This window comes from Pongo pygmaeus, chromosome 1, assembly GCF_028885625.2.
Source record: "Pongo pygmaeus isolate AG05252 chromosome 1, NHGRI_mPonPyg2-v2.0_pri, whole genome shotgun sequence".
Classification (NCBI taxonomy): Eukaryota; Metazoa; Chordata; class Mammalia; order Primates; family Hominidae; genus Pongo; species Pongo pygmaeus.
Window position 1 is genome coordinate 204,806,539 of NC_072373.2, and position 14,086 is coordinate 204,820,624.

At 54.0% G+C, this 14,086-nt stretch overlaps 1 protein-coding gene across 1 annotated transcript; it reads left to right on the forward strand.

Moving 5' to 3' along the window:
- The first annotated feature begins 5,246 nt into the window (after nt 1-5,246).
- On the forward strand, nt 5,247-13,421 carry SLC30A2 (solute carrier family 30 member 2). Its single transcript, XM_054499545.2, has 8 exons — nt 5,247-5,527; nt 6,201-6,421; nt 6,973-7,119; nt 7,866-8,019; nt 8,718-8,877; nt 9,609-9,714; nt 11,497-11,631; nt 12,104-13,421. The coding sequence occupies exons 1-8, from the start codon at nt 5,478-5,480 to the stop codon at nt 12,247-12,249; spliced, it is 1,119 nt and encodes a 372-aa protein (XP_054355520.1). The 5' UTR covers nt 5,247-5,477; the 3' UTR covers nt 12,250-13,421.
- The last annotated feature ends 665 nt before the right edge of the window (nt 13,422-14,086 follow it).

The following is a 14,086-nucleotide window of genomic DNA, read 5'->3' on the forward strand; positions in this document are numbered from 1 at the left end:
GAGGCAATGGCAGGGCTAGGCTTAGGTCCCAGGAAAGGAGTTCTCGACACCACTGTTTCCCAATGTGGACTCCATGGAAAGCCAGCCCTGAGCTGGTCCTTCAAGAACAGGTTCAACGTGTTGTTGCTCTGGTTCTCCAGAAAACAGAGCCTGAGGCAAAATTTAAATGCTTTAGTTGCAGGTTATAGGGACTTCCCCATGCTCACTGAAGGTTCACTGAAAATCATCAAGAAGAGGCAGATTAAGGCTGGGCAGGTGCAGTAGCTCATGCCTGTAATCCCAGCACTTTGGGAGGACGAGGAGGGAGGATCACCTGAGGTCAGGAGTTCCAGACCAGCCTGACCAACATGGCGAAGCCCCGTCTCTACTAAAAATACAAAATTAGTTGGGCATGGTGGCACATGCCTGCAATCCTAGCTACCTGGGAGGCTGAGGCATGAGAATCGCTTGAACCCAGGAGGCGGAGGTTGTAGTGAGCCAAGATCGCACCACTGCACTCCAGCCTGGGCAACAAGAGTGAAACTCCATCTCAAAAAAAAAAAAAAAAAAAAAAGAGGCAGATTAATAGGAGAAAAGGCACACAAGTGCACAAATTTATTTGACCATGGTTTTATGCGATACAAGAGCCTTCAGAATGAAGACCCAAAGATATAGGAGAAACTGTCCATTTTTAGGCTTCAGTTCAACAAAGTGTGGACGGCTGTGTAGAAATACGATTGACAAAAGAGCCTGATCTAATGCCGACAGACTGAGTGGGGAACCCAGCGAGGCCTGTCTGTCGAGATTCTTTCCGGCCTCTCTGCGCAGCATTCCTTCCTTCCTCACATGGATGGGGATGGGGGTCTTCTGACCTACAATCAGACAAAGGGCAAATAATTTCCTATGGCCAGTTTTACACAGAAAGAAAGGGGAAAATTAGAGTAATATTTTTAGGTTTTACGGCAGGCTTTTGAGGAAGAGGGATTATAGTTTTTATGGCTAGCCTTGGGGGAGAATAAGGGATCAGAGACAGGAGGGCAGGAGAAGGTCAGAAATGTTTGCTTCCGAGGGAGGCCTTCATTTCGGGGTATTGTTTTCTGAGACCCTATGAGGTACACTCCCAAGGCCAACAGAGGGAAGGAAAATGGAGGCGAGGCAGGCAAGGAGGGAAGCAAGCACAAGGTGTTGCGTGGCTGAGCTGGCCACAGCTTCACCAAAGACTGGGCTGGCTGCTTAGTCATGTGAGATGTTTCCAGCAGGCCATAAAGAACAGAATATGATTCAAAGTCCTTCATCTGAGAGAAGAAAAAAAAAGAAATGTGTCTGCTGGCTCCTTCCTGTCTCCCACCTCCCATACTGTTCATTCCGCCTTGACTTCAGGTGGTGCAGCTGCAGGGGGAGCAAGGTCACCTGCCACATTGGGTGGTACTTCAGTTGAGTCTGGAAATGGTGGGAGGTGCCAGGGCCTCCATGGTCCACTTGGGTTGGACAAGGGTGGGGCAGCTGCTGCCTCCACCTCGGTGAACACAATGGGGGCCAGGCTGGTGCCCAGACTCATGCCAGGAAAGGCCAAGTCAGCCACCAGCAGTAGGGGATGAATTCATGACTGTGGCCCAGTAGCACCCAGGATCTCCATGAGCAAGAAGCCAAGGGCCTGGAGAGAGGCAAGGCTGAGCGAATCCGAGGCAGCGCATTCACCTGGGCTGATACACCAGGGACGTATAACTTTGAGGAGAATTGCAGAGCCTGTTCCCCCTTTTAGACATTCAGATCACAGTAGCAAATTAAGGGTTCTGAGTCGTCCCACCGTAAAGAAAGCGAATTAACTTTAGACGAGGACCATCAAGTTCACGGTGCTTGGAATGCTGCCTGACCCTAAGTCTCTCATTTTGTGTGTGTGGACTGAATTTCCCAACCTGTTCATATGATATCCCCCGGAACTAGAGTTATGTGGAACTTGCTTTAGGACAGCACTCAAAAACCCTCGTAACCTCTGCCCATTTTCACTTCTGGGAGTTTTTCTAAGGCTAACTCAGTTCCTAACTTTGAATTTCAAAGAATCAGATTTTGCTCTCATTTCCAGTCCTTTCTCAAGTTCTGAAGCATTTTGTTTTAGTTTTTAAAACACGGCGTAATACATACACACACCCTTAAAAGTGCACAAAACATCGTAGAGTTTAATAACCTATTGTAAAATGAAACCCTATGTTACTACCACTCAGGTAAAAAAAAAAAAAAGAACATCGCCAGCCCTCAGAAGCCCTCCATGTGCCCCTCTACCACGTCACACATCGCCAGCCCTCAGAAGCCCTCCATGTGCCCCTCTACCACGTCACACATCGCCAGCCCTCAGAAGCCCTCCATGTGCCCCTCTACCACGTCACACATCGCCAGCCCTCAGAAGCCCTCCATGTGCCCCTCTACCACGTCACACATCGCCAGCCCTCAGAAGCCCTCCATGTGCCCCTCTACCACATCACAGCTCCTCTTTCTGATTGGGGTAGCAGAAAGATGAGCAGTCATTTTTTTGTTTTTTTGACAATCACATACTTGTTTTTCTTTATGGTTTGGTCTCCTAAAGTATCCTCCCATAGAAAACTGAAGGGATTTGAGTCCAGAAGGAGAAATTTGAGGCCAGAAAGAGAGAGGCTTTCATCACCTTGAAATCACAAGAATAAGTATTATAATGTGTGTACATTCTATTACTTCTCCAGGCTACTGATCATGTAAGCAACAAGCATTTCAGCCCCATAGCTTGTCACTTATGGAAGAGAAGAGAGAGAAGTTGAGACTTTGGGTAATCAGTTAAAGATTAAATTCCAGGAAGATACCTGTTAATTGCAACTAAAGGGATCTTTCCTTTGCCATAGGAAGGGCTCTTCCTGTACTTGCAAACTAGAACCCTTAAGATGGTATGAAGGGTTCTTGATCAACATGCTTCCTTTAAAATCATGCTTCAAGAGAGGAAAGCTGGCTTCAAGGGGGTTCTTCCAATGAATCTTGAATACAGTTCCATGGGCTGCTACATCAGAATTGCCAGGAAAGGTTTATTTTTCCCCAAGTCTTTAATTCTGAAACTTTTTTTTTTTTTTTTGACAGAGTTTCAGTTTTGGTTGCCCAGACTGGAGTGCAATGGCATGATCTTGGCTCACGGCAACCTCTACCTCCTGGGTTCAAGCAGTTCTCCTGCCTCAGACTTCTGAGTAGCTGGGATTACAGGCATCTGCCACCATGCCAGGCTAATTTTCTTATTTTTAGTAGAGATGAGGTTTTGCCATGTTGACCAGGCTGGTCTCGAACTCTTGACCTCAGGTGATCCGCCCACCTCAGTCTCCCAAAGTGCTGGGATTATAGGCATGAGCCGCCGCACCCAGCCAACATTTTTTAAATACTGAAAAGTAGAGGGAATAGTTATAGTGTACCCCATTTACTCATCACTCAGTTTCAACAGCTGGTGACATATTTGTTTCTTCTATACCAGTACTGTACTCTCCCCACTGGGATTATTTTAAGGCAAAACCCAGATGACATTTTATCCCTGAATACTTTAGATAAAGGTTTTCTTTGAAAAAAAATCATAACCTCAGAACCAGCCTGGACAACATGGTGAAACCCTGTCTGTACTAAAAATACAAAAATTAGCTGGGCATGGTGGTGGGCGCCTGTAATCCCAGCTACTCAGGAAGCTGAGGCAGGAGAATCACTTGAACCCGGGAAGCAGAGATTGCAGTGAGCTGAGACTGCAGTCGAGCCTGGGCAACAGAAACGAAACTCTGTCTCAAGAAAAAAAAAGAAAAAAAAAACACTATACATAAAAATGAACAATAATGCCAAAATAGCACCAGAGAATTTTATAAATACAGATTCCCAGGCCCTGCCCCAGACCTGCTGAATCCTGGAAATATTCAGGCTCCACACCTAGAGATTCTGGTTCGGTTGGTCTGATGCAGGGACCTGTAACCTGCATTGTAACACCTTCTCCAGGTAATGCTGAGCCTGCTAGTGCTCAGAGTAGACCTGAAGAAAATCAGGGTGTCTGAGGTTTTCCAGAAGAAAACCAGAGTCCAGAGAAGGCAGAGAGGCACTCAGTGAGGACCCAAGCAGAGCGGGCTCACCTCACATCCTCACTCCTGGCACCCCACCTCCTACAAGACGAGAGACTGAAAGATCCCCTTCCTGTCCCCAGTGGTGTGGGCAAGAGGCCTGCGCCTCTGACTCTTGTCTCTGTGAAAGGCCATATCCACCAAGCCTATGGTCCTAGCGACCAAGGGTGCTAGGGAGACGAATTGACCAGACAGGGAGGTCTCCAGCAGCTTCTTTCTACACAGAGGGCACCTGTCAGAGGCCAGCGTGGGGGCCACAGGCTCCCCAATCCCCAAGAACCGCCAGGGAAGGAGGCTGCTTCAAGTGGGTGGGGCACCAAGCTGGCCAGGAAGGACAGGGCTTCTCCCAGCGGTACCAACACGGTGGCACCTCCGGCCTGCATCTCCCAGGCTTGCTTGTCGGGCTTCCTGGGGCTCCCAGGAGCCGCTGCGGGGGAGGGGAGAAGGGGTGGCAGCAGTGGCAGTGGTCGTCTCTGCCCCATGGTGACTGCCGATGACATTGTTCTCTGTGCGGGTAGAGACAAAGCCGGCTACTCCAGATTCTCCTGCGCGCAGGAGAGGAGGAGCTGGCGCTGCTTCAGTGGCGAGGATGGGTCGATCAGTCTCAGCCGGTCCTAGGGAGAGACACTGCCCCAGCCTGAGGGCGGCGCAGCCCACTCCACCCCGGGACCCTCCTAGCAGGAGGGCAGGAACGCAAGCCGACCTCGGGGGGTCTCCGGCCTGAGAGGGCAACATGATCAAGCCCAGGGCAGCCGCCAGTCGGAGGGGGCAGACGCGGCCCCAGTAGCCTCTGGAGACCCTTTTCCGAGGCAAGGAGCCACATTCCTGCCGTCGGGACCACCAAAGCGGATTTCTACAAACCAAAGTCGAGAACTTTTCGGTGGGGACGCGGCCCACCCCACGCGGGAGAGGGGGCGCAGGCGTCACCCCGTCCTCACTCAGCAACAACCGGCGCCGCGCCAGGCTAAGGCTGGCAGACTTCTCGCGGCCGGCAGGTGGGCTCCGCGGGCCCCACGGGCGCAGGCACAGGTGTGCGGGGCCACAGCCGGGCGCCCTTTGCAGCCGGCCACCGCCCCCCCTTCCCCGCGGGCGTTTGCACACGACGCGCCGACGGCCGCTTCACACGGGTTGGCGACGGCCGGATAAAGCCGGCGGCCACGGGGCGCAGCGGCTGACCCGAGACGCGGGAGCGCTTGGCGCGCGGAGCCAGAGCCGGAGCTGCAGCCGCAGCGGGAGCCGGGGGAGCTCAGGGGCCGCAGGAGCCGGGCCGGAGTGAGCGCACCTCGCGGGGCCCTCCAGGCAGGTGGGTGAGCGCCACCCGGAATCCCGCGCGCAACTTCCAGGGCGCACTCGGCGGGGCGGCCGCGCGGCTGCTGGGACTCGGCGCGGGACTGCATGGAGGGCACGGAGAAGCAGCACCTGTTGGACGCCGGGCCCGCAGTCCGGTAAGGCGAGAGCTTGGGGACAGGCGGGAATTTTGGCGGCAGCCGACGCACCTCCGCGTTTGCCATCCTAGCAGTAGTTGGCTTTGGCGGCGGCTTGAGCTGGGACCATGCAGGAGGGGTGGGGTGAGGTGAGGGAACGAAGATAATGGGCTGTGGCCCAAGGACCGTCTCTCCCTTGGGGCCCAGCCCAGATCCTGACCTCTGCCCGCGGGGGGCCTGGAGCCGGGGGATTGGCGGTTCTCATGCCTGGAGTCCCGCCCCGCCCAGCACTTTGCCCCAGGCAGCCCCGCCCCGGGGAGGCCCTGTGTCCCAAGTGCGCTGGAGGGGGCCTGCTCTTCTCCCAGAGCCTGCGCTCTGTTCCTTCCCCGCGCTCCACTGGACAGCACGCCCTTGGCCGGTTCCCAGGGTCTTCGCCTCCTCTGGCCTCTGAAGGGACTGGGGAGGAGGGAACACCCCGGGCCCCGGGCCCCGGGCCCCAAGACTCCCATTCCCCTAGTATCCCCGTCTGAACACAGGCTTCTCACCTCTGGTCACTCATCAGAGATTGTCGAGCTCCGAGCGTCCTTAGCTATTTTTCCCAGTGGACACAAGGCCTCACAGAGAAATGGGACTAGAGTCGGCCCTCCTTGCCTCATCTCAGAGCTGAGCGTTCCCTCTCTTCCTCTCTGGCCAGGTCATACACGGGATCTCTGTGGCAGGACGGGACTGGCTGGATCCCTCTGCCCCGACCTGGCCTGGACTTGCAGGCCATTGAGCTGGCTGCCCAGAGCAACCATTACTGCCATGCTCAGAAGGGTCCTGACAGTCACTGTGACCCCAAGAAGGGGAAGGCCCGGCGCCAGCTGTATGTAGCCTCTGCCATCTGCCTGTTGTTCATGATCGGAGAAGTCGTTGGTAAGCTCTTTTGGGCTAATTAAATGAAGTTGGTGCGTGGATAGACTGGATGTTCCCAGCAATACTGACACTAAAAGCCCCACTTACTGAACACACACTATGCTAAGCCTTTATATACACATTATCTGATGCAGGTCTAACAACAACCTGTGTTATCACACGGGTGACATTATTCTCCTTATTTTACAGATGATGAAATTGAGGCATGTTCAGGTTAAGTAACTTGCCAAAGATTACGCACAACTAGTAGCTAAGGGAAGGCCTGAATTCCTAGAAGGAAAGAGCATTTACTAAGTATCTACTATGCTTTCCAGTCCCTATTTGAACTTGATGTGCACATTCACCCTCTAAGTAGATATTGGTGGCCCATTTCACAGAGAGTGGAAATTGAGGCTCAGAGAGAGTAGGTCACGTGTCACGGTTGTACAGCTCATGGGGAGAGAGATCTTGAGCCCGGAATGTCTTCTTCCAGAGCCTGTGGTCTCCCTGCTGCACACACAGTCTTGGGAGCCAGCTCTCTGGGGAGCTGATAAGGACCCTCCACCCTGCAGGTGGGTACCTGGCACACAGCTTGGCTGTCATGACTGACGCAGCGCACCTGCTCACTGACTTTGCCAGCATGCTCATCAGCCTCTTCTCCCTCTGGATGTCCTCCCGGCCAGCCACCAAGACCATGAACTTCGGCTGGCAGAGAGCTGGTGAGGATCGCGGTTCGGCTGGAGATGGGGTTGAGAGAGAGGGTGGGTTAGAACAGGGGTTCTTAGTTGGCTGTAATGGGTGGATCCCCCATTCCTCCCCTGAGTGAGGCCAGGAGGGTGATCTGGATGGGGGAAGAGGATGTCAACCATGGCCTGTGTCCTCTGGGAAATCCTAGTCTGATGGGGGAGCCCTGGTCCCAGTCATCCAGGAGCTCTCAGTCTGCAGGGAAGCAAAGTTGACCTTCCTAAGAAGTGCAGTAGCCAAGCTTCAAGAACAAATGACAATGGCATTAACACTGCACATAACTCTGTGGATCAGCTCTGGGGGGACGGGAAGGCCGGCAAAGGCTGCTGGAAGGTATAGGCTTTAACCTGTCTTCCATTCACCCTGGACTGCATCATCACCTTCCTCTTTGTGGGAGATGGCCCAGCCTGTCTTCCCCAGAAGCCTCAGTTTACTAGCTGAACAAAAGGCACATATTTTAATAAGTCAGCTTCTTTACATGTACAACCAAAAAGGTGGACTCAGATGATGACTTATTAGTTCCTTCTAGCTCTTACATTCCTGGATATATGAGGGGTGGGGTAAGGGGCAGCCATGCCGACCATACCTTCAGCAGAGCCCAGTGGGACCCAGGCCCTGACTCTGTGTGGGGGATAGGTGGGGAGGATCCTGAAGGAAGGGGGAAGCCTCCTTAGTCTCAGGCCCATGCCAAGGTGGTTGTTGGGTTTGGGTTCTTCCTCAGAGATCTTGGGAGCCCTGGTCTCTGTACTGTCCATCTGGGTCGTGACTGGGGTACTGGTGTACCTGGCTGTGGAGCGGCTGATCTCTGGGGACTATGAAATTGACGGGGGGACCATGCTGATCACATCGGGCTGCGCTGTGGCTGTGAACATCATGTGAGTGGGGCCCCAGTTTCCCTTGTCTCCCCTCCTCCTCCCGCCTCTCACACCCACACCTATGTCTGCTTTGCGGAAGGAGACCGTGCCACTTTCCAGCACACGCCACAGGGACAGAACTTCCCTAATGGTCTGAGCTCTGGCACCTGGAACACCTGGGTCCTACCTTAGGCCTAGGCCAAGAACATTGGGAGCTGTAAATCAGAGTCTTCATCCACTCTACCTACTCCCTGATACATGTCAGGGACTAACCTTGGTGGCTTCACACCTGAAGTGGGGCGGGAAGAGGCCAGTTGTTGCAGGAGTAGCTGTCCCTAGGGGCAGAACCCAAGTCTGAAATTGCTCTCAGTTAGAGACAATGGGTGTCTCTTTCGGGGTCTTTCTCGTCTTTGTTCAGAGGCCTCAGTTTCCCCATCTGTGACATGATGGAGTGAACTTACAGTGACCTCCCTAATCCCCTCCTGCTCTGAGATTTGGCATTGTGGCATTGTTGTGCCCAGACTCAGCCGGGCATTGGCGCTGGGCCCTATCTCTCATGGCTGTCTAAACCAAGGCCGTGTGGGTTGGACTTCTCACATGGCCAAAGAGATCACGAGGTTTGGGGGCTTGAGATTTTTGCCCTACAAGTTGGCTAGTCCTAATAGGTGACCTCCATGTGTGACCTCAGTGAGCCCTTGGCTTTGTCTCCACTTCCATAGAATGGGGTTGACCCTTCACCAGTCTGGCCATGGGCACAGCCACAGCACCACCAACCAGCAGGAGGAGAACCCCAGCGTCCGAGCTGCCTTCATCCATGTGATCGGGGACTTTATGCAGAGCATGGGCGTCCTAGTGGCAGCCTATATTTTATACTTCAAGGTCAGAGCTGGGACACAGGGTGGTGGGGGTGGCAGGGGAGTGTAGAACACCTGAGTATACTCTCTACAGGGGGTCCTTTTCAGATTCTAGCTCCCTCCCAGTTCTAGGGAAAAGGGTGGGGAGAGGAAAGGAACATTTATCCATACCTACCAAGTGTCAGCACTTCTGATCCTCACAACAACCTGAAGGGTAGGTGGTAGTGTTTTCTGTAGCTCAGAAAGCTTCAGTGACTTGCACAGTGTCACACAGCCGGTAAAGCATAGAGCCAGATTCAAACCTATGACTGTGTGTTGTCAAACCCTGGGCAATGCCCATCACATAGAGGAAGGGAGCTGTAGTGGAAAGAGGCAGGCATTTGCCCTGAAGCTTGGCTCTCCTTGCTAGCCATGTGACGTTGGGTGAGTTTGCTTGCTCTAATGGCGCCTCAATTTCCCCATCTGTCAAATGGGGATGGATGGCGGATCAGATGGTATCTAAGATGCCTTTTTGCTCTGTCCATGTCTCAGCTCCTTGAGAAGGAGGGGTGGGAAGGGACTGCCTTATTCTGAACTGTGGTCTGTCCTTTCTGCTCTTGCAGATGTGAAATAAAGAGCAGAAAACTGGGAGGCAGGGCCAGGGCGAGGCTCATGCCCACCCAGCAGAGAGAGCACCTCTCCCCAGCAGTGCTGGGTGGGAGGGGAGAAGGGAAGCTGAGGTGTTAGATGTTGAACTCCAGGTCTGTCTTCCTGCAGCCGGAATACAAGTATGTAGACCCCATCTGCACCTTCGTCTTCTCCATCCTGGTCCTGGGGACAACCTTGACCATCCTGAGAGATGTGATCCTGGTGTTGATGGAAGGTAACCTGGGCTTTGTGGCTCCCTTTTTGCTCTTGGCTCTCAAGCACTAATCAGCTCAAATAGGGTATGTGTGTGTCTGGGGTATCCCAGCACATGGGCGGGGAGCCAGGATCTGGAGCCCCGGCATAGGCTGGAAAACCTCCTGGGGCCCCTGGGCTGATCTTGACATAGAGCCTGGGCTTTCAGATGTGGCAGTTCCTGGAACCGTCCCCCAGCCCGAGTCTTCCCTTCCCCCTACCCCTAAGGGTGCCTCCTCTGCCTAGTCAGGGGGCTTCTGGGGGATATCTGTAGCATCTGGAGCTCTCCAGCCCTCCCCTATACACTTCCCCAGGCTCTGGCTGCCTTCTCTCAGAAAGAGAGAGGGGGTGAGGATTATACTTCCCATTGCACAGAGGGGCAGACTGAGGCTCAGAGAAGGACAGTCAGCCTTGGACAAAGCTACTGAATCCACTGGAGCGCAGGCCTTTCCTACATCTCAGGGACCAAATAATACCACACCCTGGGGGGACATGGCTGTACTTTGTGGGGTTGGAGAATGGTCAGTGGTGGAGAATGATCTGGTCTGCCCTGAATTACCTTTTTTTGTTCTTTTTGAAACAGGGGCTTGCTCTGTCATCCAAGCTAGAGTGTAGTGGTGCCACCACGGCTCACCGCAGCCTCGACCTCCTAGGCTCAAGTAATCCTCCTGCCTCAGCCTCCCAAGTAGCTGGGACCACAGGCGCATGCCACCATGTCTGGCTAACTTTTAAATGTTTTGTAGAGATGGGGGTCTCACCATGTTGCCCTGGCTGGTCTCGAACTTTTGGGCTCAAGCGATCATCTCACTTCGGCCTCTCAAAGTGCTGGGGTTACAGATGTGAGCCACCACACCTGGCCCTGCACCTTGGCTTTCTTATGCTCTAGGCCTGGGGTCTTGGGCCAAGGTCATAGGCCTCTGCGTGCTCAGGGTCAGTCTGGAATGGAGTAGGATGCTGGCCTGGGCTTAGCAGTATTTGGTTGCAGGTCAGAGCTTTTTCTCCAAGTATATGCTAACCCAGATAAAAGCGATAATGATGAAGATGATGATCGTGCCCTGGGTGGGTCCAAGGATTCTCAGGATCTGTTCTTTCCTTCTTTCCATTCAAAAATATATTTATTGGCCAGGCGCAGTGGCTCACACCTGTAATCCCAGCACTTTGGGAGGCTGAGGCAGGCAGATTACCTGAGATCAGGAGTTCAAGACCAGCCTGGCTAACACAGTGAAACCCTGTCTCTACTAAAAATACAAAAATCAGCCGGGCGTGGTGGCACACGCCTGTAGTCCCAGCTACTCAGGAGGCTGAGGCAGGATAATTGCTTGAACCGGGGAGGCAGAGGTTGCAGTGAGCCAAGATCGCACCACTGTACTCCAGCCTGGGTGACAGAGCAAGACTCCATCTCAAAAAAAACCAAAAAATATATTTATTGAGCACCTACTATGGAGTAGGTGCTGTTTTAGGCACCGAGGATACTGTGGTAATCAAAGGAGACTGTCCTGCCCTCATGGAGTGTCCATTTTAGAGGGAGAAACTGACAATAAGTACATTCATAAATAATTTCAGTGTTAAGAGTGGAGAGGAAATACAACAGAGTGATAGGGCGGAGAGCTTGGGAGGTGAAGGCAGCCTCAGACCTGCAGGCCAAGGAGGTCTTCTTTGAGGGGATGACGCCTGAGGATTAGGAGCCAGCCCTGCACCAGTGGGCAGGCGTGGGAGGGGTAGTTTCCTAGTTTCCTTTAGTTTCCCCTGTCCTTGCTGTCCTCAGGGACCCCCAAGGGCGTTGACTTCACAGCTGTTCGGGATCTGCTGCTGTCGGTGGAGGGGGTGGAAGCCCTGCACAGCCTGCATATCTGGGCACTGACCGTGGCCCAGCCTGTTCTGTCTGTCCACATTGCCATTGGTGAGTGCTTGGGACACTCAGGGTGGGGTGGAAGACAGGCAGCCAAAAGCCTAGTGCCATCCTCAACGGGTCCAGGTGACCCCAGATGCTCACAGTGCCCATGCATCAAGCCCAGCCTCATGATGCTGAGTACTTGATACGCATTATTCCATCTGATCAGCACAATCATTTATCCATGAAGAAACTGAGGCTGGGGTTGGGTAGTAAAGTTACTTGCTCAGGCTTTTACAGCTAGTATATGGCAGTAGGTGGCAGATTCCTGGCCTTAAGGCCAGTGCTTTACCAGCTCTTTCAGGCATGAGCCAGGTCTGGGCTGGGAGGCTACCTGGCAGAGGAGTGGAATCTGGGGGCTTCTCCATGTTCATCGTCCCCCATCCTGTTCTGCTGGGGATGGGGTATGAGATTTGGGCTCCTGATGGTTCCAAAGGGCCAGAGTAAATGGCATCCCCCGCTGTGTCCTCTCGGCCCCCAGCTCAGAATACAGACGCCCAGGCTGTGCTGAAGTCAGCCAGCAGCCGCCTCCAAGGGAAGTTCCACTTCCACACTGTGACCATCCAGATCGAGGACTACTCGGAGGATATGAAGGACTGTCAGGCATGCCAGGGCCCCTCAGACTGACGGCTCAGCCAGGCACCAACTGGGGCATGAACAGGACCTGCAGGTGGCTGGACTGAGTGTCCCCTAGACCCAGCCAGGACTTTGCCTACCCCAGCTGTGTTATAAACCGGGTCCCCCCTCCGACCTCTGCTCCACGTTCAGTGCAGAGCCTTGCCCCACTCCAGGAATGGAGCTCTTCCCAGCCTCCCATCTGACTACAGCCAGCGGCCAGGGTGGGGACTCAGCGGGTATAAAGCTAGTGTGACCCTGCTCTTCCAGCTCCTGGGCCAGCTCTGGAAGGGGCTGTATTTGGGCCTAATCCTCAGCAAATGTCTTTCTACCACTCACAGGGGCAAAGGCGGTAGCCACGGGACGTCCAAGGGGAGGCTGGCCCCAGCGCACCCATACCGCCTGCCTCACCCCCCATTCTCAGCCTGGCTGGCCTTTGCCATTATGAATCTGAGCCCCTCCCTCTGCCTATAGCAATAGGCACGGGGGTGAGGACCCTCACACTCTCATTTGAGCCTCCCTAAGGCAGGGAGCCAGGAGGCACCTGAGGCCTGTCTGTGCCTTAGTCACTTCAGCTGTGAGCCAAATGTTCCCTTTCCTGGAGGGGAGAGGCTTCTTACTAGGTAAGGGACAGTTTTCCTCTTTCCTTATTCCCTCAGCTGTGCCAACACAAAAAAAAACTTTGGCACAGGTGGTGGGCGGGGGGTAGAGAGATTTCAGCTTGGGTTCTGCGCTAACAGCCTCCAAGCCCCCTGGCACTTTTGTTGCCCTGAGAGTGTCCCAGGGGATTCAGAGTCTCCAGAAAGATATGGCTGGGCCAGCTCTGTTGCCTATCTGGCCTGACCCAGTCGGAGCGTGGCATGGTGGAGGGAAAGGGAGAGAAGTGGGGCTGCACTCGGTCCAGAGGCCAGCTAGGAGGGAAACCGCGGCTTCCTGGGGCTTGTGTGTGAAGATTCCTGACTTAGGGGTGGCTTGTGTTTATAAGATGCAAGAGGGGAGACCTGTCCCCGACTCATCGAGACAACATGCCCAGTTATCAGGGAGTCCTGTGTCACAAGGTCTGTCTCTGCCATTGTAAGCAAGTGCCTTGGGCGAGTTGGCCTCTGCCCTACAGTCTCATCTGTAGACCGACAGGGTTGATGCCTCCCTCACAGGGTTGAGAACAAGAGCCAGTTGGCCAAGTACCTGTGGTCATTGAAGACTGGTTACTTTTACCATCCTGGAGACAGGGAACTCTGTGGCCCGAGGCTGCCTCACTGAGGAGCCAGGAGGGCTTCCCAGCCTCCCCAGGGGCAGCGCTGAGTTTGTCTTGACTGTTCTGGACCGTGGAGGGAGGAGGTGGGTTTGGTCACTTGCCTCCCACTTTAAATCTCTGTCTTTCCATCTGTGAAATGACCTCTTTGTGCCTTCCCAGCACTGTCATCCTGATTGCCTGTGTTCTAGGTAGGTGGGTCCTTCAGCCCCTCCAGGTCTGTGAAAAGTCTGTGGAAAGCACTGGCCTGGAGAGGGGTGGGGGGTTGCTGGTGGGTGCTCCATTCCACCACAATCTCAGGGGACTCAACCTCCCCCACCCAACTCCCCACCCCCCACCCAAGCCATGGCAGGCCCCAGGAACTTGATCCTGGGCTTTGCTGTATGCCAAGTCCTTACACCCCTCTCAAGAGACAGTCATTGGCTGGGCACAGTGGCTCATGCCTGCAATCCCAGCACCTTGGGAGGCTGAGGCAGGCAGATGACTTGAGGCCAGGAGTTCGAGACCAGCCTGGCCAATATGGCGAAACCTCATTTCTACTAAAAATACAAAAACTAGCCAGGCGTGGTGGCTTGTGCCTGTAATCCCAGCTACTCG